The following is a 26849-nucleotide window of genomic DNA, read 5'->3' as shown; positions in this document are numbered from 1 at the left end:
GTTGAACATAATACCCATTCAGGGGTTAAGTTTAACAACTTTTTAAAGAAATACTCCAATTTTAAACATGAAACATAACATTTATGAATTCAGTCTTTTTTTGAAGATTTTGTGTTTCGTATCCAAAGGATCCTTAAATATCCCTGAATAAAGATGTTTGCTGATTGGTCGTGCACAGTACTTGTACACAATAGAACATGCTGTGCAAAATATCGCATATTTTAGCTGATAATCGATCTATGTAACTCTCTTATATCTGAGACAGTGTAATCCATGCTTTCAAAGGTCAATCTGTATAGTACAGTACGTGGAGGGTTTCTAAAAATAATTTTTTAGTTTACAATAAAGAAAACTTAAAGGGACAAGACATTTAATTTCAATTGATCTTTTCCCTTTATAGTGAGGCATGTACAAAACACAATGGTACCTGTAAAAGCTATGTTTGATCAGGAATGTATGATATCCATAATTTTCTCTTGGAAAAAGCGTGGACTTGAAATCAAAGCGAATAGAATATATATAAGAGGGGAATTTAACTAGAAAAAAGTGTAAAACGGCAATTTTGTTGTACTGTTTCCATACTGCAGGTGTACTTTACATATTTATGCCATATTGTAACAAATCTAGATGCTACTTCTCTAACGATTACTTAACTCAAAGTCTAATGAGATTCTCTCTAACTAAATCTCTAGCCAAAACTCAAGGCTCTGTATACGTCCGTTCTGATCAATTAACGATATTCAACTCCTTTATTTATAAACAGGTAAAAATGAACTGACCGGGCTAGCCCGGCTGGGTCAACATACAAATAGTTAAGATAATAATATTATTAATACAGATAATGAATTAGAATTGCACATCATGGTAGATTATACTTCAATATAACCTTTTGGGCCCTGGAATATCATTTTATAGAAAATCTAAAATTAATATTAAAAGAAAACCAAATTATGAAATAGGCTGGTTTCATAAGTGACCAATGATCATTTCACGTAGACTCTATGCCTTTCACTTTACAAACGATGATTTTCCGTTATAACTATAAATCAAATGATGTTTTTTATTTGCCTAATTCATTATGAAGTTTATTTAACAGCTTTAAAAAAATCGAAATTGAAATGGTTAGTTTAGGGAACATACTGTATTAATGTACTCTACTGCATATAATTTGTGAACATTTACATGATTTGTACACTTTGAATTCCCTTTCAGGCTGAAAGGGACTGAAAAATTCATACCGAGAGATTCTCTAAATTCCCCTCTAATATATATTCTATTCTCTATACTTGAAATGAACTAAGTAGTAAAAAGCTAAGATTGAGTAGATTGCATTGTTAGGCTTTATTTTTCCGACTGGGAGCAAATAACTATACAATACTATATACACGTTGGAGAACCCTAGTTTGGGTTCACAATATATTGTTATAACTGTGGTTTCTTTGTAAAGTGGTTTGCGGAGTTTATGTATTTTAAACAATGGAGGAAATGGTCAGAATTAATCACCTTTTGATCTATACAAGCGACTATATCTTCCACATTATTGATCAATACTGGTTTAAAGAGTAGAGTTGTGAATTGGTCGTGCATCTTTTTGAATGAAGTGTCACGAGATTCCATTTAAACGGGTTAAAAGATTAAAATCATTTGGAATCTTTGATATATTAAACAAAAAGTTTAGTTGCTTAAGATTTGCATTTGTTTACCATTAAACTAGAGATAAACTCTGCTCTAGCAATATAACATTTTCACAAAGAGAAGTGCTACAATAGAGATAAACACTGCTCTAGCAATATAACATTTTCACAAAGAGAAGTGCTACAATAGAGATAAACACTGCTCTAGCAATATAACATTTTCACAAAGAGAAGTGCTACAACAATCTTTAACAGAGCAATACTTTATTGTTTACAAAAGATTCTGAGTAAACTAAGTACAATTTAAGATACAAAACCTACCCAAACAAATGTGCTCCGAAAACGTACTGCATATTTGATGTGTGAACTGCAAGATGAGGCAGTTAAGTCTTTATATTCTATATTAGTTAACCGTCTTTAGTGTACAGTGAAGCTAAATAGTTGCCCAGGTAGTCAACTATTATCCCCCAAGTATTAAAGTTAAAACATTTAAAACCGAAAAATGCTTGTCGCGGGATTTCCCATATGTGGTCTACCATTTTTCCTTCAAAATTGACGGATTTATTAGGAAATTTGTCCAAATTCCAGTTTATTGAAAATCAACAAATCTGTTCAAATGTTTAATATCTCCGTCAATTTTAAAGAACCAAAGAAGGTAGACCACATTTTGGAAAGCTCATTAGACTTTCAATCTCTGAAGTTTATAATCGTCTCTCAATTTCCAAGTTTAATGGGAAATTTAGCACATGAAAATGTTGGCAATTTCCTAGCAATTACCGCCTGGACCCCCCTCTTTATTTTTTTAAATATTCAACCTCAGTGATTCTATCTATAAGGGTTACACACAATTCACAAAGGTTGAGACTTATATTCCTTATATGCATGATTCCCTGGAGCTGAAAACTTGTTTCTTTCTTTTCCAAATCATGAAGAAATACCCCAAAAAGACTTTCTTTTAGGCAGACAACTTAATTCAACTTTAGAATCTTCAAAATTAAAGAGACTTAGGTCTTCTTTAAAGTTTCAGCCATTGCGGGTAACCCTGTATGTATCTTAATATTGTAAATTTTATGTGTAAAGTTCATGTGTATAGTTCTATAGAGTTTTCCCTTATTTTCACCCCATTTTTATTTTTTCCAGCCCTTATTGCGCTAAAAGAATTGAGTCTTTGCCACAAACTCAAATTCTCTAATCCCATCACCATTGCAACTTGATGGTGTCAACCTTTGATAGTTCAACCTTAGATTATTTGATCTAAAAGAGTTCATGAAATATCAAGGTGTACGACATTGGGTTTAAAAGATTGAGGGATTAGAAAATCAGAGTTTGTGTCAAAGACAAAATTTCAATGCAAATACTTTCTGCAAAATAGTTACATGAATAGTTTCCCTCTTTCTGAAGATATTTGATAACCCACTTGTCAAAGTATCAAAGTTTTACTATTTGAGAAGATCTCACAACTATTTATCTAGGTAAAGATGTCTTTTCACTTGCTTTTCTTCCTATTTTGGTTTGGGTTGCTTGCCCCAGGTTCTAGTTCTCCAAGTCCTAAAACCTACTTGATAGAAACCATAGACCAGGTGATTTCTAATACTCCTGATCCTAACCTGTACTTGATAGAAACTAAAGACCAGGTGAGTTCTAAAGTACTCCTGGTCCTAAACCTACTTGATAGAAACTATAGGCCAGGTGAGTTCTAGTACTCCTGGTCCTATACCTACTTGATAGAAACCGTAGACCAGGTGAGTTCTAGTTCTCCTGGTCCTATGCATACTTGATAGACACTATAGACCAGGTGATTTCTAGTTCTCCTGGTCCTGAACCTACTTGATAGAAACTATAGGCCAGGTGAATTCTAGTACTCCTGGTCCTAAACCTACTTGATAGAACCTAGACTAGGTGAATTCTAGTTCTCCTCATCCTAAACCTACTTGATAGAAACTATACATGAGCAAAGTCAAATAAAAATAATATTTGGATATTTTACGCTATAGAATATGGTCAGAGATAGATTAACTGAGTTATATCTATTCTCTTTAATCCTTTTAATATGTACCTTAAACTTTAACTGTGTGATAAATACGTAATACAATGGCCTTAATCATGTGATATCAATAACATTGTAGGAATTGAATTACATCAATTCCTATTAACTTTGTAACCTAAGCTATTGAATAAAGTCAGTTGATTGTGACTTTGTTTTTGATTGAGTTATCAGAAGCATATTAAGCTTGAAACAAAGCTTTGGTTCTCGTTGAAACATACGAGCAGAGATCTTGCGTTGATAATTGGAAAATGAATCGAATATAGCTTGGGTTCTCGTTAAAACATACCAAGCGTAGATCTTGCCTTGATAAATGGCAATTCAGTCTAATATAGACTAAAAGGTAGCTTGGGACCTTATTGAATTATACGAGTAGAGATTTGGGCTGTGTGTCCTTCAGAATCCGAGAATAAGTTTTGGTTGATATTGGTAACAAGTAGACCTGGATATATACGTCTCGAGTAAACTGTTATGGAGTAGGTATTTACGACAACCTATTCCCCTGCGTTTACATTTTTAAAATTATTTCTTTTGCAAGTCAATTATCAATAAAAGTTTGTTTTTGAGCAGTCTTTTGCTGTGCTCGAAAAGGATTCCGCGGGGTTTGGTCAGGGGTCTGTTAACTACCTGGGTTCGAACAGGATATTGCTCGGCTCATGACCGCATGGACCCTCTCCCTCGTGTAACTTTTAGAAAGTACTAAAGTCAAAATTCTAATTATTTCGTTTTTCTCAATATTGATAATTTCGTTCATTTACTATTTTAAAATAACGGTTTTATACAGAAACCAAACGTATTTCAAAATTTGAAATTATGTTCAGAATATGTTCGGGATATTTATTAAATTTTCATATCCCATGAACTTTCTATTCATAATCTTGAACAAAAAGTTTGTTATTTCTTCTAAAAAAGTTAAAACCGGGTTTTGTTTGTTTAGAGTATTCGTCCTCCTTGGATTGGAATGGATTATGATGGGATGGATAAATATAAGAATTATCCTAAATGTAACCCAGATAGAAGAGATGATGAGTTCACTATCTGTACTTATTAAAATCTGTATAATAAAGCTCTTTGCTCATATATATCTATATGTATGTATATATTTTAGCTACAGCTAGACTGAATTGGCTGATTTTGTTAGGAAGCTTATAGGCTAATTTTTTTAACTGAATCACATTTTTTTGTTCGATTTGTAACAGCTAGTATTAAATAAAAAGATGCAATTAATTCGATATACGGATTTAAGCGCAATTGCAAATATATTAACTAGAATGATTATGGATGAATAAAATAAAATGGCGTTTTACACTTTAATTTAAAGGGACTGTAATCGTAATTTCAAGTGACCATCCGTGCAAAGATGGCAATGCCCGATTTACATCTGTACCCTTAAAAGGTTTGTCCGATCGAGTGCAAGTTCGATATAGATGTTTATAATTATAAAAACATATCATTTTCAGTTTTGAGTCCTCGAAAGAAGTGACGCATTTCTACAGCAAAAAAACATATAGAGATTAAACACTTTTAACAGTCTCTTTAACTTTTTTCATACTTTTCTACAGGTGAGGCCCTAAAACTTTAATTTTGTCTCTTGTTCTTATATCCTCTAGTTTCTTTTAATCAAATACTCTCTTTGCTAGTTTTTAAAGCACTGTTTCTTAAGACATTACAAAAATGGCAGTTTTATAATCTTGGAGTTAACCTACCCCATCTATTAATATATCTAACGTCGACACCTAACTTAGGATTTTCAATCACAATTTTTGCATAAGATTATTTCGATAAATTTGGAGGTTTCTTGCCAAAAATTTCACCCAATTTGGCCCAGCGGACTGAAATAGCTGATAGGTAACATACAAAGATACACTTTTCAAAACATGATGAACAAATTTTACCGTGAAAAGTAACCAAAATATTAACAGTGTCTGAACTGAAAACCCTAGTAACACTAATTATAATAATAATAATAATGTAACGATGCATGCTATTAAATTAAATGCTTCTTTGGAAGTTATTTTTACTGCAACCAATGCATATCATGTCCAAAATTTTAAATCTTTCATTTTCAATTCATGCACTATGTCATGCATCAAATGTTACTTAGTTTCGTATATATAGAGAAATTATTAAAAGCAGAACAGACTTGTCTCAGCAGGAACAGATTACCTCTTCCAGATTATTTAAATGGGATACAGGTGTGGCGTTATTTCTGGGTAAACGTTAGATTATGGCGGTAGACTCTACACAGCAAATTTTCTGCGGCATTCGCACACAATTCTGTAAAAGCAAACAGTAAATTAAGTGAAAGTATTTCTCATATTTGAGAATCAATCAAGTTTTGCTGAGCGACAGACAGTAAAAATCAATTGTTTTAACATTAGGGACCAATATTACAGCTTAGTTTACGTAAGATTCTGAGACTTGCAACTTAAAATGAGAGTTTAATGTATAGTTGATTACTTCTGTACTCACATTATATATCAGCATATAGTGTATATTTTAAGTGTAAAAATATAATTTCTAACTTCTACAATTATTTAATGTTAGCCCAGAAATAACGCCACACCTGGTTAGAGGCGTAAGTTTAAAGGTGTGGAGAAGAGGGCAAGGGCTCAGATGGCGAAGTTGGGCGACCATGCTAGGCCTGTAAGCTAACATAACTTAAGCTAGAAACAAGCATATTGCATTTTATAAATGTGTAAGTGAGTTGGTGAGGTATAAAGCTAAAGACAAAGACGTTGCAAAACTTGAAAGTCAGGGTTGACTTTGATGACTAAGATTCAGCGTTGTCTATAGATATTAGTGATATATATTTCTATACTCGTCTGACTCAGATATCGATTCTATGTTTTTTTACTTATTTATCGTTATTTGAATAATCTTAATACTTTTCCCAAATAGTACAAAATCGTGGTTTTACGCTACCTCTCTACATTCTTATATGACTGAAGGAAACACTTCCTCTCTATATGACTGAAGGAAACACATCCTCTCCATATGACTGAAGGAAAAACATCCTCTCTAAATGAATGAGGGAAACACATCCCTCTTTAAATGAATGAAGGAAACACATCCTCTCTATATAACTGAAGGAAACATTTCCTCTCTATATGACTGAAGGAAACATTTCCTCTCTATATGACTGAAGGAAACATTTCCTCTGATTGAATAAAGGAAACACTTCCTTACTATTTCTATGAATGAAAGCTACAATTTCACCATGTTCTGGTTCAACTTCATAGAGTTCAAAACTCAAAAGAAATCGTCTAACCTTTCATTCAACTGTTAAAGTTTGATTTCATTAATGTTGGTGAAAAAAGGAAATTTTGACCAATCAATGATCGCTATCATTTCGTTTTTTGCATGTCTTCTGTCAGGGTCAAATATTCAGAATGAACGAGTTGATATAAAACTTCAGATTTTTTAAAAACCTTCTCCACATAATCTTTACAAAGAGGATCAACACAACTTTTAAGAATAATCATTAAGAAAAAAAATCTTTTCTCAGACGAAGGTTTAGAGGGTACCGAGTCTAGTACCGGCTTTATTCTGGCATCCCTTCAACTTGAAAATTAAGGTTAAAATGAATTTCACAAAAAAATAACTTTATTTACAAAAGTACAAATAAGAGTTTAATAAACAAATATTATAATTTCTGTAGGAACTTGCCGCCTAGGGATGGCTGGTACCGGGGGAAGGATGGGCTGAAACCAAGGGGATGGCTGGTACCGAGGGAAGGATGGCCTGAGACTGCAAACGCGAATTTAATTTAAATTTACACGCGATTTTAATGATTCTAGTGATAATAATTTGTAAAACAAAAAACTATTTTTTTATTCTTCCCCGAGCCTGACATGTAATTAAATATAACATATTTCAAGAAATAATGTAAAAAGATATGATATTTTATCAATTCGCATTTGGTCATAGCACAATTTTAAAAATCGCGATGGACACAGGTTTCTAATCAGAATTATTCATTAGTGGCAAAAGAGGAAGTGGCAATCTTTAAATTGCCTTTTCTATTTAATTAAATTACATTATTTTATTAAATCCATTATTCATGCTAACCAAATCAGTATATTATGGTAAAATAGAAATGTAGCCAGTTAAACCAGTTTAAAGGGACTGCAGACAAAACTTGAAACAACTCTGCATTCATATAACTGGCATATCCGAGAAAACGGTACCACTGCACGACATGTTTTGTATGCTAACCAGTTTAAAGGGACTGCAGACAAAACTTGAAGCAACTCTGCATTCATATAACTGGCATATCCGAGAAAACGGTACCGCTGCACGACATGTTTTGTATGCTAAGCAGTTTTCAAGCACCTCTTATAGAATTGGGTCACAATTCAGTCCCAGAAATAGAAAAACTTTTAGCTCAGCGTAAAACGTATTTTTTAGCACAAATAGATGGTCCATAAATTTTGCGAATCAAATATTCATAACACCGCGGGAAAATTTAATAGTAAAGTTGGAATAAAAGAAATATTTAAATTTCTCACAAATATAAAATTAGCCAACGTTTTAAACATAAGAACAATAAAAAAATGCAAATAAACACTGTAATTTAGCTCATCAATGATAAATATTTTGAGCTGAGGCCAAATTTTAAGAATTCAAACCACGTCACTGAACCGCCAAAAACCGGTTCCAATTGAGCAGCCGCTCAAATGTGGAAACAATGAATACAATTTTAAGTGGAACCATCTTTAAATTCGACCTCTGAACTGAAAAATATGAAAATAACATGGAATATTTTAGGTATTAAGAACCCCTTTAAGCATTATGAAAAAATAAATGCTAGAGTGGAACTAAACATTTTTTCTTTAAGCGCAGAATTTCATTCGACATTTTATTTCTTGTCAGCTGTTTTATCCAGGCCCACCATAGTGTCACATCGCCTAAATCGATCAATCGATCAATCAATCAATCAATCAATCAATCAATCAATCAAATCAAATCAAATCAAATCAAATCAAATCAAATCAAATCAAATCAAATCAAATCAAATCAAATCAAATCAAATCAAATCAAATCAAATCAAATCAAATCAAATCAAATCAAATCAAATCAAATCAAATCAAATCAAATCAATCAATCAAATCAAATCAATCAAATCAATCAAATCAATCAAATCAATCAAATCAATCAAATCAATCAAATCAATTAAATCATCAACCAATCAACCACTCGACCAATCACCCAAGCAACGAATCAAGCAATCAGCTAATCAAATACCCAACCAAGCAACCAACCTGTAAAAAAGAATATATGGGGTTGAAGTTTGAGCCGGAGTGATTACAGATTGCTCCGATGTCTCAGTAATGGCGCTGTCATCGCAATGCAACCATGTTCCATACCCAGTGTGATAAACATCAGTCACATAATGACCTGAACAAAACATTTGATTTTTAAAAATTCTAAATGAAATCAATTCGATGCCGATTGCCGAAAGGGCTTGTACATTAAGATGCGTCAATGTTAAAATTAAAAAATTTTAAAGTAAGAGATAGGTGAGAATCTGTTAAAAAAAGTTTTTTTTTCCAATAATGTAATATTCAAAGCCTTATTACAGTTTTTGTTAACCGCGTAAATTGAAGAGTTTTGAATGTCGTCTCCTGTGCCAGAATAATAAGATCTGATTTTAAAAAAAATTTTCATTAGGATTAATACACACACCTATCGCTTTCTTTTTTTTGAATTTCCAAAAAAAAGTGTAAACTGACACTCCTTATTGTACATCCTGCGATGGTGTATTTTTGGACCTACGCCCATCCCCTCTACTGCCCATCCGACCTACAAGCACGTGGTTTTAACAGCTGTGGTAGGTCCGATGCACTATATGCCCATCCGACCTACAGCTGTCGTAGGTCAGATGTTGCAGTAGGCCGGATGGGCAGTATAGCGGATGGGCAATAGGACGGATGGGCAGTAGAGCGGATCAACATTACCACATCCTGCATTTAATTGATTAAGGTCGTCTTTCTTGCATTCCATTATTTTGAGTGCAGTGTACACAATACACATGGCTATTTAAAAAAAAAATTACCTTTGGTCGCTTCGCGCCCTGTGTGGTAGACGACAGCAAATAGTTTATATTGTCGCTGTTTGGTGTTGTATTTAGGTCGCGCCTCATTCGACAGTACACTCTTAAAAAAATTGAAAATAAAATTAATTCATAAGAGTTCTATAAACATTCCCTAGAAAATATTGGTTCAATATAAAATCTTTGAATAAAAAACAACAAAATGTAACTGTATGTACCTTAGGGATTTCTAGATCGACGGAAAAATCCACGGGTTTCATCACCTTCTGTACACCACCTGTACTGCCGTCGTAAACAAACCTGAATTAGTACAGTACATACAGTAAACTTAGGGATTAGTAAACAAATGTTGGTTTCAGTTTTAAACTAAGTGGGATCCATAAAACTGTGAAATAGTAAGATAAACTCAATTCAAGATTTGAAAAAGAAGCCGTAGGCAGCTGGAATCTTGTCAACCCTCTTCTCAGTATGAATGAAGCGAAGATGGATGAATGTGCTGCCAGATTACAACTCCTGGTAGATCAATATAAACACCAAACTTTCGCAATAGAAAAATTCCGAGATTTGATCGTAACAACCCAATCATGTCCTGGAGACAAAAATCTCTTTGTAATATTTTGAAAAAGTCCACATGTATATAAGGCTATTTTGAACTGTAGTGTAAACAGACCCATTTCAATGGTTAAGTAGTTTTTCAAGCCTAAATGTCGTCCTCAGATACCTCGGGTTTAAGGATCTAAGTGAACATTTACCTTTCGCTCACTAAAAAATTTTAAATCTAAAAAATTGTAAAAACAGGAAATAAACCTTTTCATGTGGAGAATAAGAATAGGAGGAAGCTCTTCTAAGCTCAGAGATCGGGACGCCTCTACAACCTACAATAAAAAATGTATTTAAGAGACTAAAAAACTTTGATTATGTTCTCTGATTCGGAATACTTCATATAATAACAGGGGTGTATATTTTTCAGAATTACACCCCCGCCAAATGATTTTNAGGGGTGACTGGAGCAGTAGTGTCAGATGCAATACGTCTAAATAATCGCGGAATTTGCAAATTTTTTCGATAAAAATACCTGTTCAGTTTTCTGGCGAATGTAATTGCGTGTAATTGCTAATTGTGTATCCGGAAAAAAAAATGCTAATTGCGTATACGAATTTTAATTAGTTGTCAAAATACAAAAAGGTGAAAAAATTATTAGATAAATATACCTGTTTAGTTTTCTGGCAAATGTATCCATCAATATCTTCAGAATCAAAATTTTGAACTAGCGCCTGAAAAAACGTCAGTCAAAAACTTTATCTCACCTGACATTCAAAGAGGTCACTTAAAGCTCCTTTAAGGGAGTGACCGGCTGAGTATGCGTTGTGGAAAACAAAATAGAAACTAATAATTGAACAAGATTACTTATTTTCGATGATCAGATTGATTTTTATTTTCTAAACCGGGTCCTAAGTATCCACCCCCCAAAAAAAGGAGTTTGGAACGTCGAATTTGCGCTCAAACTCAGGATTTACAGATCTTTAAAAAGTCTAATATGTCTCAAATGAATCCGAAAGAAGTAGTTTTCCACAACACTGCATACTCACTTCAACTACCTTACATAGCCGGTCACTCCCTTTAAAGGATATAAAAATGTAATTTTTTCGTTTTAGAATAACTGATAAAAAAGAAAAATGATGCTTGGATAGGGGTGACTGGAGCAGTAGTGTCAGACGCAATACGTCTAAATACATTAGAAATCATAGCTTGGATAGGGGTGACTGGAGCAGTAGTTTCAGATGCAATACGTCTAAATACATAAGAAATCATAGCTTGGATAGGGGTGACTGGAGCTGTAGTGTCAGATGCAATACGTCTAAATACATTAGAAATCATAGCTTAGATAGGGGTGACTGGAGCAGTAGTGTCAGATGCAATACGTCTAAATATATTAGAAATCATAGCTTGGATAGGGGTGACTGGAGCAGTAGTGTCAGATGCAATACGTCTAGTTATATTAGAAATCATAGCTTGGATATGGATAGGGATGAGAGGGAAGATGCAATACGTCTAAATACATTAGAAATCATAGCTTGGATAGGGGTAACTGGAGCAGTAGTGTCAGATGCAATACGTCTAGATACATTAGAAATCATAACTTGGATAGGGGTGACTGGAGCAGTAGTGTCAGATGCAATACGTCTAGTTATATTAGAAATCATAGCTTGGATATGGATAGGGATGAGAGGGATATTAGTGTAAGATACAATACGTCTAAATACATTAGAAATCATAGCTTGGGTAGGGGTGAGAGGGAAATTAGTGTCAGAAACACAGCGCTCGGCCCCTAGCCCATCCTAGACGAGGTGATCGGCCCACATTGTAGCCTGCGGCGCCTCAGAGGACCTAACCAAACCTTTGGTAAGATGCCACTAGGGAAATTGTTACAGTTCTTAACACCGAAATCATAGCTAGGATAGGGGTAAAAGGGAAACAAATGTTAGATGCAATACGTCTTAATACATTAGAAATCATAGCTTGGATAGGGGCGACTAGAGCAGTAGTGTCAGATGCAATACGTCTAAATATATTAGAAATCATAGCTTGTATAGGGGTGACTGGAGCAGTAGTGTCAGATGCAATACGTCTAAATACATTAGAAATCATAGCTTGGATAGGGGTAACTGGAGCAGTAGTGTCAGATGCAATACGTCTAAATATATTAGAAATCATAGCTTGGATAGGGGTGACTGGAGCAGTAGTGTCAGACGCGATTCGTCTAAATGTAATAGAAATCAGGAAAAAACTAGTGACTTAATAATTAGAATAATTAAATTTTACATTTCAGATTGAGGGTGGCTTTCCTTTCCTTCAGTGATAATAACGTACATTTTCGGGGACTTCTGTCTAATCTGTGCATTTTTACGTAAATATTCGCCAGATTCAAACAATTTCAAAAAAGGTCGATTCGTATTTTTATTGGAAAAAATTCGGCGAAATGTTTAACATTTCTTATTTCTTAAAATAATAGAAAAAGTTATATATGTGCAAGGTTTTAGAGGCAACCCTATAAAATAAAAAATATAAGAAAATAAGATTTAAAAAAAAAATACATCAAAAATTAAATAATTGAAGATTCTAGATGAACAAGAGATTAAAGTACCTTGTGATACAGCTTTTACCCCTAGAATCCACCTCCTTCCAGTCCCCATCACCCTCTCCTTCATCCTCATCATCCTTCTTCTCATTGACTTTCTTCTCCTTAACATAACTTATGGTAAACTCCTATCTCCTACTTAATCTTCTACTTAGTATTATCAATATTAAACTCCTATCTCCTACTTAGTCTTCTCCTTAGTATTATCCAAACTAAACTCCTATCTCCTACTTTATCTTCTACTTAGTGTTATTAGTTGAGATTTCAATATGCATACTTTGTTTAGACAAAAACGATCAAACAAAATTATCAAACATTATATTTTCAATTGGCTCATAATAAATTTTCTTTAGTATTTTATTTTAAGCTGAACAATTATAAATTATTATTTTGTATTTAGTGTTTGAAAATAAATACTATATATATATAATATTAAACTCCTATCTCCTACTTAATCTTCTACTTAGTATTATCAATATTAAACTCCTATCTCCTACTTAGTCTTCTCCTTAGTATNCTGTGGTGTCATAATAATACACCCCTGTATACCTGTACAACTTGTTTAATAAGGGTCTGCATCTCGTCCGATGTTCCGTTGAGTAAACAAGTTAAAAATTCCTCGGCGTCTTCTTGCCTTCCCTCAACAACCTGAAAATTTTATTTCTATCTTGTGTGTCTGTTGGCTTGCTTTTTCTCAATAAAAGTCATCTGAGTTCTGAAAACTTTAGAATGGGATAGCCTTAATCCCGATCGGTTAATTAATCTGGAGATCAATAACAAGAGTAGAACAAGCATCATTTAATCTGGAGATTAAGTAAAAGAGGAGATCAAGCATTGATCTCAATATTGAGAGAAACGCTTGATTCTCTCTTTTTCTTAATATCGAGACTAACCTAATCTTGTACTTGTATCCTGAAAAGTGTATAAAATTCAACCAATCAGAGTCGCATTTATGAAGCCGATAAATTTGAAATTATGCGCGTCATTTAAGATTATATTCAGAAACGGGAGGGACTCTCTAAATTTTAAAAAACCGGTTTTTGATTTTTCTCTACTATATCCAAGAAAGAACGGTTTAAGAAGAAAACCAAAAGTGTGTCCATTGGATACTCAGATTAAATAATTGGGATTTAGGATATCTCATTCTAAAGTTTTCAGCTCTGATGATCCAGCTGAAATTCTAGATTGGACTATTCATGACGGTCAAGATTTATTGATTCATTGATTTGAAATATTAATTAAAACCCGCCAATAAAAGCATGGAAAGCCACTCATTATGCTTTTATTGGCGTATGGGGATACAATAATGAAGTACCAACAAAAAGGCAAAACTTAGAAAAACATCAAGGAGCGGTTGAAAGACAAATAAAATATATTTGCTCTTTTATAATAGTCTTGATTTCATTATTTTCAAGCTTTACTCTTGTACTTCATTATTTACCATTGGGCGTAATTGTTTTGATATTAAAAAAGATGTCAGCTTAACTTAATATATCTACATTTTATAATTTCCTCAACTAGCTTTGCCTTGATTTCCCCCTATAAAAGTTGCCCCACGCTACTTAGAATTTTAAAACCAAGCTAAGAATATTCCCGTGGTTCTCTCGAGTTTCCCAATCAATATTTGAGCTGAATCGGTCAAGGGGTTAATGAGTTATGATCGACATACAAAAAATACAATCAGAGATTACTACTTTACATACAAATTATATAGATACCTTGAAAGTGTCAGAAGACAGGTTTAAAAGCATCTTGTAAACGTAGCTTGGTTCAAGACTTGATCCAATCCTAAATTAAAGTTAAGATGTAATCATGTAGTGTGGATCTCTTGATCTTGATCTTTTGTTAATCTGCAGATTAATTTAATCTTTAATCGACATACCACTTGATAATCGTTCCCCAATCAGGGATTGAAGGGAACTTTGATCTGCAGGGGAGGAATAACAAGAGATTAAGCAATGATCAACGAACTATAAGTGCCCACAGTCGATATCGAGTTCAAATGATCGGGATTAATTATAAATATTCAACAACAACCTTTTCAGCTCTAGTTTCCAGGCTTTACTGAAGTATTCAAATAATTATCTTTTTAGATAATTTTTTCTCATAAATTTAATTCTTTCATTAGCTTTTGATAAGAAATTGTTGTTTTTTGTCAGCACAAGTTATTAGATGGGGGTTGGCACTGTTCATGTTCAAGAAAGATCCTTGACAAAAATAGAAACCAACCTAATTTCTTCTTTCTTCCTTCCCTTCTCTCTCTTTTGAGGCTTAGATATGGTCTCCAGGGGGTGGAACTCATGGATGAAATCAATCAAGCATTCAAGCATCGGAGACACGGGTTTACCTGAAATAATGTATTATCAAGGATTGTGGAAAATAAACAAAATCAACCAATATTTAAATGCTGATCTTTATGGGTTCTAGTGTTTGGGACATCTGGCATATTTTTAAATATCTAACCATCTAATTGACATCCATTCATTGACAAGAAATAAAATAAAGTATGTGATTTTGAGGGCTAACGGAAGATAATAATTTCTTTAGATTAAAATCTATCTTCTGTATTAATTTCATAATCTAATAAATGTGCTTAATGATGTAAAAAAACAGCGGGGGGGGGGGGTTAAGAGGACTTAGTACCCCCTAAATCACAACAATACAAGAAGTGAGACTTGCAGAATTAGTTCCAACTAATATTCATTTATGAAGTCTACTTATATGTGGAGTCGTTTCTGCAAAACAAATTTATCTTTTAAAAAAGAAAACCAGATGTTCCCATTATTTTTTAACCCCAGACACAATACACATTATAAATATGCAAAGAGAGGGCAAAGGTTAAGACCCCACAAGTCCACATATTAAATCAAATCCCACGACCCCCATAATCGTAATTCACGTCCCTGACCGCACAATCATATGATTTGATTATTTTGTCTAGTGGGGGTAATTATTTCCAATAAAATATATGTATTGTATCCTATTATTCATATTCATGGATATACAGCTGTTATTCTGGAATATAAAATATATGTATTGTATACCCTTGGCAAAAAATAATATCTATTGATTATCTCAATACCTGATTTAAGACCGGAGACGAGGGGTATATTCTTAAACAGGTTATAGAATGGAGGACAAGCCAGTAGAGCCTTTAGATCACACAGATTATTATTATTATTAAAGGACAACTCATCATTCAATGAAATAGGGGTCGGCGCTCCTAGCTGCCGAAACGTATCCATGGGCAAACCGAACCGTGTCACCCTAGGGAGAAGACTTAAACTAGGCGATCCGCCCAAGACAGCTCCGTTTCTGGAGTCTCTCTGAAAAGCAGGCGGTTCGCCCAAGATTAGAGTTATTTAAAAATAATATTACTTTTATCAAAAGACAACCTAACGTTCGATACAATAAGGTCTGCAGATAAGACGGGAAGGCCCACGCGTTTTTAAATTTAGCAGGAAGACATGTTGAAACGAAGCGCTTACAGGTACAGGGTACTGAAGCAAATCCATTTAGTGACAGTCATTTTTGAAAAAAAAAGAAAATCGGATGCGGCATGCCTCCCCCACTCGTTGGTTCTTTCAGTAAATAAACGTAATATATATTTGGTGTCAAAGAGGTGAATAAAAAAAAATTTGAAAGACCGAATCGGGAACAGTCGTCCGGAATATATATCGCCTTCAATAGCTTATGTCCAAAATGTAAAAATATTCTCAAGCAATCGCTTGTTACACATTTTGAAATTTAACGACACCAAAAATAAAAGCATGATTTTTGAAGCAGCTCTGAAAAACAGGAATAGGAGCGTAAAGGGAAGGGGACATAAAATAACGGGGTTGGTGGGAGTGATCACAGGAACATAATCTGTGTTTTCCTGAAGGATGGCATTTACAAAGCACCAGTTGGATCGGTTAGATAATCCACGGGGCATTAGTGCAGGCGCATAGTGACTCAATCTGTAGTCTAACAGAAACCTAAAATATAAACCTCATCAAGGCCGAGTAAAAAAAATAATAAATAAAAGGTAATTATGAAAAAAGGTAGACATTTATTTGAGACATATTTAGCTTTTTAAAGATCTGTAAATCCTGAGTTTGAGCGCAAATTCGACGTTCAAAACTCCTACTTTGGGGGGTGGATACGTTTTCGGAATTAGTTTTTTTAAATCATTAAATAACGACGACATAAAATGTAAAAAGTTCCATAATAAACTACAGACGTCATGTATAGGAACATTTTGAGAAAAGCAAATTAATCTTATCATCGAAAATAAGTAATCTTGTTCAATTATTAGTGTCTATTTTCTCATTATTCTGGTTTCTCATTATTCACAAAGATTTTCTGTAGATTTTCTGCATATTTTCTAAAATTATTATTGAAAAGACGACATTTAAAGAATTTGAAGAAATCTGCGAATAAATTCAAAGAAAATAAGAAATTCGATACAATAATGAAAACGAAATAATCGATTTTAGCATTGATTTATTGACAAATTTCTTTTTAGAGATATGTTCCTAACCATTTTATTAGATTACTGTATAATTCTTACTTTATTTTTCGTTGTCGTTATTTTATAATTTTCAATTGAATTAAGAGATACTTTCGTAGTAGAAATTTATAATTTTGAAAACGTATCCCACCCCCAAAGTAAAGAGTTTTGAACGTCGAATTTGCGCTTCAACTCAGGATTTACAGATCTTTAAACATTTTATATGTCTCAAATGAATCCGAAAGAAGTATTCTACAACACTGCATACTCAGTTCAACTACCTTACATAGCCGGTCACTCCCTTTAAGAAGTTTTCAAATTCATGCATTTTGTAAAAATTGGAATAATGTTTTAACTAGTATGTTGAATGAAGACAGGAATATGAGTGAGAGAACTTACTTCCCGAGTTCCTTCGATTTCCTGTCTCCTGCCTCTGCTGGTTCTGATACAGCACCTATGAACAGTATATAAGTGATATGCGAGGTTTACAATAGGTGTTGGGACATTTTATGAAAGTCATTTCATAGATAAAAAATCATAGATAGAACATTTCAGATATAAGACATTTCATTGACAGAATAATTCATAGATAAGACTTTTCGTAGACAGAACAGATTTGTCAAAGACAGATAATTTCATAGACTACCGTGCCGTACCGTACCGTACCGTACTGAATAGCCTTATTATGTTCTAAAATAAATTGTTGTAATCTGTACTTATTCTATGCAATATTATGTAGTACCGTATCACACATTAAGTTACATTACCGTACAACGGTACAATACCGTATTATACCAAAAAGTTACACTGTACCTGGAGCTAATGGTTCTGATGCTGTGAAAGGAGAAATACGAGCAGTAGGTTTCTCAGTGGACTGTACAGGTGCAGCAGAGTTCTTAAAGAGACTAGCCCAACTTCCACCAACATGGGCACCAACTTCCTCCTCTCTCTGCCCGCCACCTTCTACAGAATCAACCTCAGAGCTTGCAGAAGGTTTTACAGGTTCAGGTTCAAGTTGAGAAGTTTGGGTCTGCAAAGTTGCAGGTTTACCAGCTTGTAGGTCAGCCTGATGGGTTTGGTTAGATGAAGCTGAAAAGCCTGGAACAGCTTTGTTAGTTTCTGATCCAGGTTGTGGAACAGCAGGTCTACTTCTCTGCTCTTGTCCATCAACCAGATGGACACCATGGCTATCATGTTTGAGCGACCTTGTTTCTCCACCTGAACTAGAAGCAACATTCTGATCGACAGAAAGAGGTCTAGCCTCACTACTAGTGGGTGCAGAGGGAGTAGAATAGTTCTGCTGAGTGTTAGCAGACTTGGGCTGGACAGTGATCTGACCTTGATTAGCCTGCTGCTGAGGAATTGTCTGGCCTTGCTGGGCCTGGCTAAAATTACCTTGTGGTATTTGGCTTGTAGAACCCATTTGCGCATTATTTGATGGACCTTGCTGCACTCCGCTCTGCAGCATTTTACTGTTTCCAGAACCCTGCTGTTGTACATGACTGGGCACCTGTTGTACATGGCTAGAAGGACCCTGTTGTATATGATTGGGAGGCCCCTGTTGTACATGGATGTGAGGCCCTTGTATATGACTGGAAGCATGAACATTTTGGCCCTGGTGTCCATGTCTACTGAGATGAGCTTCGTCAGAATATTCTCCCTGCTGACTGACATAAGGTGCCTAGAAAAGAACCTAGTCATTGAACTAAGGAAATGCGCATTTACTGAGATGTTTCAGAACAAGAATAAAATGAATTAAGGAAATACCAGCCAAAAGAGATTAACATTGAAAATTTGGACTCAAAATTCACAGATATGACTTCAATACTTTCTGTTTTCAGTTTAGTCTTCTCTTAAACAGGCTTTGTATCTTCATATAAGTAATGATTGTTGTTAAAAAAAGTATTATCTATGCTAACAAAATAATTTCATGGTTTTATTATGAATAGACAGATTCTGTATAAATATGCTAAAAATCATTGCCTGGGACTGGTGGTGATTGGTGTGTTGTGGAGCAGGAGGTGCAGATGCTGGATGTTGACCAGCATATAACTTATTAACTGTGGTGGGATATCCTTGAATTCCAGTTGTGTTAGAGTTGTTTTGAACTGCTAAACCCCCAGGACTGGCTTGAGCAACTGAGTATCCTTGGTTGGGCGGATAACTTTGAATTGGTTGTGTTCGCTGGGGTGTGTGCACAGCTGCACTAATTGGCAGGCTTCCAGACTGGAAGGCAGGGTTAGTTGATTGCTGAATGGAATACGAGTGTATGGGTGTCTGGGGGGAGTAGGAGGATTGTGTGGGAGCCTGCGGAGTGTAGGAGGTAGTAGACTGGCTCTGGGACGGGAAAGAGTTGATAGAAGGGTTAAAGGATTGTTTACCCTGAGGTATGGAAGGATAGGTAGAGGTAGGATAGGACAGATTAACCAGTTGGGAAGGATAAGGCTGACTAGCCTGAGTATAGGGCTGACTGATTAGCTGAGGAGGATAGGGTTGATTAGTTGGCTGAGGATAAGGTTGGTTGGTTGGCTGAAGATGATAGGGTTGGGTAGGGGTAGGTCTGGATAAGACAGACACAGGAACTGAGGAGTAGATTAAATTTTGCTCAGACTAAACAAGAAATCCATAAATCAAAAAAAATAGTTCTTTGTCAGGGTTTCATGTAACAAAACTAGTGAATACTATTGTTCAGTTACATAAGGAACGGTTTTCCTTCGACATAAAAAAGCCCACAATGGGCAATATGACATTTCTAAAATATTAACATCTAACATTGTTAAAAGTATTTTGTTAAGTATATTTTTATCTGTAACTTCTTTTTTCATTTTTATTTTTAAAAATAATGGTTTTAACCCTTAGAAGTTTTAGGTGGTAAGAACTCGGAGAGTCCAGCTCCGAACAATCAGTATCTCAGTATCTAATAAATCACCTGTGCATTTATATTTACTGAGGACTTCTGGGCACTCTGAGCAGATGTATCAGGACCCTGATCCTTTTTCCCTGACTCTTGGGAGCTGATGGCGGTGAAGTTGGAGGAAGTTTTAATTACTGGTGCTGGAGTCTCGTTCACATCATCATCATCATACAGTTTTCCTTTCACTAAATTCAACCATAAATTCTAATATCCTCTCTGCTTAAAGAGTAAGGAAAAAGAAGAAGAAAGCTAGATTAAGGATATTAAAATAATAATGATAATACTCTTTTCACTAAACAAACCACAGAGAGTAGTGTCTTATTTGAATTTTTCTCACCCAATGCTAACCCATGTTCCATCAACTTGCAGTGATCTATCATTTATTTTTGGGAAATCATTTGTTTATCATTTGATTATGTTTTGGTAATCTTTTAACATTATGTCAGTGATCTGAAAGTCAAGTTTTGGCTTCCTTCCTTTAGATTATTAAAATCTTTCCAAAGTTTATCTTCATTTTAATTCCTTAAATTCTAACATTAAAAATTATTTGAATAATGATATTCTGCACAAGAGTGTAATTTTTCCATTTGTCCCAGCTGTGACTTTGTGGAAAGAAAATGATTTGAAAGGGTGAAATATGAATCTCAGAACTAATAAACACTCCTGAATCTGTTTAAACCATCAAATGTATGGGTTGCCTGAAACTACTGGAGGATGAGAACCAAAGGCAAGATCTGCTTCACATGCCTGAAATTATTATTATCATTATCATTTTTTAATTTAAGAAATGATCGAGGCAGATCCCAAATGAGGAATCCTCAGACCGCCATCAGACATTATGGGACTTGGCCCAAATCCTGTTCAATCCAGTACCCTGACCCATGGGACTTTACAAAAGCATAGAAGTGCCGGACTCTGGCTAGCAAACCCGTCAAGACCAAGTTGTATTCCTTAAAAGGCATTACTTAAGACGACCCAAGACCAAGTTGTATGCCTCAAAGAGTGAAAGAATTTATTAAGACGACCCAAGATTGAAAGACATTATTTAGATGACCCAAGACCAAGCTGTATTCTTTAAAGCATGAAAGGCATTATTTAGACCCAAGACAAAGCTGTATTCTTTAAAGCGTGAAAGGCATTATTTAGATGACCCAAGATCAAGTTGTATTCCTCAAAGAGTGAAAGGCATTTTCCTTACTTACCTTAAAATCTACTGTTTGGTCTCTTTTATCAAACACTGGGCGAAAAAACTAAATAAAACTAAATAAAAACATGGAAAGAAAAAAAGTTTTGAAAAATTAAAAATTTTATTTATGCTTTTAATTTAAAAAATAAAACTTTCGTGCTGCTTAAAAAGATCACATGAGAGAACATAGTTTTCCTAGGTTCTTACTGCTTACATATGTAAATCATATTTAAGATGGCATCAACCAAATCTGTTAGTCAGCATGGAAGATACAAAAATTAAAAATGCATTACTGAAAATTTGAGAACTTTGAACGAATTTAATGACCATGCGTTGGTAGGGTGGTCATGTCTGATTAACATGTTTTTGTTTTCGAAACAGATTTTTTTACATTTGCCGTTCCTCTGGAAAAGTAACTTGCATGTTTCTTGCTTTTGGAAAGCAAGAGAGATATTGTCAGAATTCAGCCAGAAATAAGGTTTTTGGAATACTGATGTGAAACAAAAATAGCCTCTATATAGATGGAGGGTTACTTATCATTACTACGATAGTTCCTGAAAACAAAAAATAACTATGAGACAAGATCTAACCTGCTGTTGTTGAGTTATGTCTTGACAGACAACAACTGGAGACTGATACCCGGCAGCTTTATATCCCTGAAAAGTAAAGCTTTTAAACCATGCTTGTTTGAATATTGTCTTCCAGGGAATAATAAAATATTTCAGGATTAATGTATTCTGAAATATGAACCGTATGCTATACCTGGGATTGCTGGAAAGAATGAATGTATCCAGGATAGGAACAGATACTGTACCTGGGACTGTTGAACAGGATAAATGTATCTGGAATAAGAACCGGAAACTGTAAGTGAGATTGTTGGAAAGGATGAATGTATCCTGGATCTGAACCAAGGATTGCTGGAAAGGATGAATGTATCTGGGATATGAACCGAATACCGTACCTAAGATTGCTGGAAAGGATGAATGTGTCCTGGATATGAACTGGATACTGTACCTGGGACTGCTGGAAAGGATGAATTTATTAGGAATAACAACTGGAGATTCTGTACCTGGGATTGTTGGAAAGGATGAATGTATCCGGGGTATGAACCGGATACTGTAAACGGTATCGGCATAGCCTGTCCAGTCCCACTCTCCATGCTATTTAGAGGCATCTTCACACTCTATAACATTGGTAACTTAAGATTTTCCATTTCTTGATTTTTGATTATCATTTGATAATTTTTTTTAAAGATATTGTTCAGTAATCTTTTAATGATATTTCTATGAAATTAACATTAGAAAATCGTTCAGCAATTGTACTGGAAAAAATATATTTAGGCTTTTTTGCCTATTCAACATCGTAGTATTGTGTTAAAAATTACTCCAAGTAGGTAGTAGGTACATTCCCCAAAAATGGGGGATGGGGGCAAGGAACTGGGTTTTTAAAGAAGTAAGGTGGGAGTTGACTGGTTTATGTCACAATACTCCTCTTAAAATGCATTTGTCTTGTGTTTCATGGTGAGAATGGACAAAATGAATATATTCTGATAATCTTTTTATTTACAAACATTGTATCAAATGTAGCTTGCATTGATTTATAATGATTTTAGATTATAATTACTTTTACCTTCCATATATTTATTTTTTAAAGGATCCTGTAAACCCGCAATTCAAATGATGGAACTTATATAAAAATTGTTTTTCATAAAATATCTTACACATTTCCCTCTAAACTTGTCAATAAAACATTTTTAGGCCATTTCTGAACTGTTATAATATTTTCAAATAGTATTGTGTTAAGTTTGATAAAAAAATTACTTTCACCACTCCCCGAGGGTGCTGACAAAAGGTGTAAAAAAGTCGCGATTTTTCACCTTTTTCTAAAATTTGACTCATCAAAAAACAAAAAAAATCGAAAAAAATTGTCAAATATCGTTTAAACTAAGATAAAGGATTTCCAAAATGGTATCACTCTTTAAATCCCTGAACATTGACTGAGTTCACCCTATTTAGCCAAGAATGATTAAAAAAGGTTAAAAAAGGCCAAAAATGGCGGGGAAACAGTAAAATGGGCGGGCCATTTTGGAAAATTATTTTGAAATGCTAAAATTTCGTATTTGAGCTAGTTTAACCATATTGCTTCCTAAAAATTGTGTCGCACATTTGGGATTTTTTTTCATCGGCACCCTAAGGGGGGGGTTATCGATGGAACATTTCCCTCTAAAATGTCGTTTTAATCTTTGAAACTAGGCCTAAAATTGGAAAATGTGCTCGGTCCCATTTCCGAACATATTTATTGCTTTTTAACCCGCTAAACTTCGTTTTAATGCGCTAAAAAGTGTTACTATTCAGTGCAATGCCCATAAATTGGTGGATCGTCGTTATAACATTTTGCTCTAATATGCCGTTTTATCCTTTAAAATGTACTCGGTCCCTTTCCTAAGACCATGCGTCATTTATTTTGAAAAATCCTTAATTCTATCATTGAAAACTTCGACATTTATTCAAATTTGTTGTGTAAAACGTATAAAACAAAATCAATTTAAGATTTTTATTTTGTAGATCTTTGGAAAGGAGACCGAGCACATTTTCGAATATTGGGCCTACTTACATAAAAAAAACTAAAACGGCGTCAACGAGAACATTTATTGAGGCATCCACGTATTTTCGGTAATATTTCGTTTATCTTTGTATAATTTAATAGTCAAAGCAAATTTTTCTTGATTTTGAACCAAAATTTGAGTTTTAATATTATATTAGATTAATTGTTCTGTATGAGTAAGAAGTACCTGATTATCTGAATTGAGAACATAATTTAGGTTTGTTGTTAGATTATTGATGTGAATGGTTTGGGCGTGCTGAAAAAAATCAAATTCATCATCTAACCTTTTTTAAACTTTTATTAAAAAGATAAGATTATATTTGTATATTTGACTTGTTTGTGTCCAAAAATCGTCAATACGACTGAACCTTAGGTAATTCTTATAGTTGAGCAATTTTTTTTTGCTTAAATAATGATTATTTGAAAAATCCACCATGGCAAATTACCATCGACCATGAAAAAAGAAAAATCGAAGAAATCCTGAAATTTATATTTAAGTTACAATGTACAAAATTGTGTAGGGGGGGGGGGGAGATGAATAACTTTCCTGATGTTGTGATGGGATCGGTATATGAGGAATGAAGGGTGCAGAGGCTGCGTTCAACTTTTTTCCAGGTTTATCTTTACATCAAGAGAAAATTTTTTATTAAATATTTTTTTTAGTGTTTTTTAACACTTGATTTAAGTTTTTCATGAAAAAAATGCTTGATAAGTAATTGAGGTGGAACACATAAAGGGGGTTAGGGTAAGGTAAAAAACCAAAAGCCTTTATTTACAAAAAAACAAACAAAAATAAGCTTTTTCATTCATACTTAATTAAAGGGTGAAAGTAAGCACAAGTTCTGATCAACATTTAACACAGAATTTGTATTTTGGGAATTAACATTGTTTTTATATCAAATCGTTTTATTTTCTTTGTTCCTGAAGAGGGAATCTGAAAAACAGCTGCGTTAGGATTAAGTTGAAGAGATTTAAACATGGCTGTAGCATCACCAAACTCACAATCAGGAGATCTTGCAGGAGTTATCCAGACTCGGCAATCCCCTGCAATATTTCAAAGGATTGTTCACACTTTTGAAAATAATGAACTAGAATTCTAAAAACTCCTAATCCTAACCCCCAAATTAGAATATCATAGTGTTCTCTGTAAGAGAGAAACAATGGAAGAAATTGTCAGAATTGATCACTAGCTAGAAGAACGACGTTAAGGTTTCAAGTGTACCATTGAGAATTGGAGATGAAGGGTCAGTTGAAATAACAAAGATATTCACCTTCAGTTTATTTCCCACATTTATATAATTCAAATACAATTAATAAATACAATAAATTAAAAAAATGTATCTTTAAATCATAACGTAGTAATATTCGATCATATCTCATGAATCCCTTTACAGATTTGTCATGCTAATTTAATTCAGCACTTCAGGCAAAGATGGGTAGCCACAAATAGATTACCAAGTACAATAGGCGGCACAGCGAACTGGATCAATTATACATGACGTCACAAGTGTTAAATATAACAAGGAAAACGAAATTTTCTCTCATTAGTTGACATGTTTACCAAGATTAAATAAAAAAGTTTAATAACAGAAAATAACGAACACATAAAATTTCACTTATTTCACTGTAAGATAAGCACAAAGTCTAAAATTGTCACTATTATCAATAATTTTGTCGGACACAAAGACTGTCGACACTTGTGACGTCAGAAAACAGCTGTACTGAGAGTACAAATTCAACGTTGCCAACTAATGTACTAGAATCTATTTGGGTAGCCATTACAATTTCTGATGAAAGAAGGAGAAGGGATGTGAGGTAAATTTCTAAAAAGGTTGACTGGGACTTGTTCTTAAAAAAATATAAACATGACACCCTTCTTACCTGGGAGGGGTATAGGTGGTGGTTTAACTACAGCGTCTAGTATAGATTTGTCTGCATTATCTGCGAATTCAACGTTTAACCATGTCTAATATAAAGTGTCAACTATTTTAATGATTTGAGAAATTTTTGCAACACCCTAAAAGAAATCATTTCTACGCCCTTGACCATAAATTAGCTATTGGCTCATGTGTTGTCAACAGCTATTCATATACATATTTTAACCAATGAAACTCGGAAATGTGTTAAATCTCCAATATTGATGATTAGTTTTCCTAGTGGATGGAGAGAAGAGTTAAGATCTAAAAACTCGAGATCCAACTCAAGTATTCCAATATTTTCTTGATTTGTTTCCCGCATTTTGCTTTTTTCCTGATTCATTTCCCGCATTCCACCCTTTTCAGGTTTAATTTCCCGCATTCCGATCTTTTCTTGGCTCATCTCCCGCATTCCGCTTTTTTCAGACTTTATTTCCCGCATTCCACTCTTTTCCTGACTCATTTCCCGCATCCCAGTGTTATCATGGTCACCCATGATGACTCAAGCAAACATATTTGATCTGAAGATAATAAATATTGGTTTTAAATTGATAAAAAATAATTTTATCTAGATGGTTAGGTATTGTGTCTGATAAATAAGATATTTGTTAAGAAATCTGAAGATATTTGTTCAAAAATGATATTTAAAAGTCTAAAATCTAAATATCTGAAACTAAATATTTATGGAATACAGAGGGGGCTTTGTTAAAACAGCAAGCTCTCTAAGATCATCTGCTGCAGTAATTTTAAATAAATGTTTTTATTACTTTTTTGTCAGTTTCTTATCAAATTGTTTTGCAGAACAAAATATGATTTAAATTAATTTTAAGAGGGGGGCGCGCGCAAATTGTGCCCCCCCCCAAAC

The 26849-nt window shown here is 34.1% G+C and overlaps 1 protein-coding gene across 1 annotated transcript; it reads right to left on the bottom strand.

The window, feature by feature from the left end:
* Positions 1-8270: 8270 nt before the first annotated feature.
* Positions 8271-26527, bottom strand: LOC111712063 (uncharacterized). The gene is made up of 27 exons (XM_023486573.1): positions 26222-26527; positions 25950-26009; positions 24990-25112; positions 24616-24689; positions 24256-24324; positions 22534-22647; positions 22055-22120; positions 21481-21528; positions 20977-21025; positions 20294-20463; positions 19348-19974; positions 18178-19045; positions 17764-17818; positions 16750-16849; positions 15955-16024; positions 15102-15219; positions 14591-14660; positions 13422-13520; positions 12879-12976; positions 12127-12428; positions 11794-11939; positions 10945-11007; positions 10541-10608; positions 9952-10033; positions 9737-9836; positions 8943-9078; positions 8271-8588 (listed from the first exon to the last, which is right to left on the bottom strand). Exons 1-27 carry the CDS (start codon positions 26478-26480, stop codon positions 8540-8542), a joined length of 4083 nt encoding a protein of 1360 aa, XP_023342341.1. The 5' UTR covers positions 26481-26527; the 3' UTR covers positions 8271-8539.
* Positions 26528-26849: the final 322 nt, after the last annotated feature.

Source organism: Eurytemora carolleeae, unplaced genomic scaffold, assembly GCF_000591075.1.
Source record: "Eurytemora carolleeae unplaced genomic scaffold, Eaff_2.0 scaffold1234, whole genome shotgun sequence".
NCBI classification, from domain to species: Eukaryota; Metazoa; Arthropoda; class Copepoda; order Calanoida; family Temoridae; genus Eurytemora; species Eurytemora carolleeae.
The sequence above is the reverse complement of the archived record's forward strand: the minus strand, read 5'-3'. Positions and strand labels throughout refer to the sequence as shown.

Excerpts from the sequence above, each read along its gene's own strand:
- LOC111712063 (XM_023486573.1), bottom strand. The coding sequence starts at position 26,480 with ATGGGTGACCATGATAACACTGGGATGCGGGAAATGAGTCAGGAAAAG. Across the intron at positions 26,010-26,221 it reads CTCTTCTCTCCATCCACTAG|ATAATGCAGACAAATCTATA; the intron begins GAAAACTAATCA and ends TTGAATTCGCAG. Across the intron at positions 10,034-10,540 it reads CTTATTCTCCACATGAAAAG|GTTTGTTTACGACGGCAGTA; the intron begins GTTTATTTCCTG and ends GTACTAATTCAG.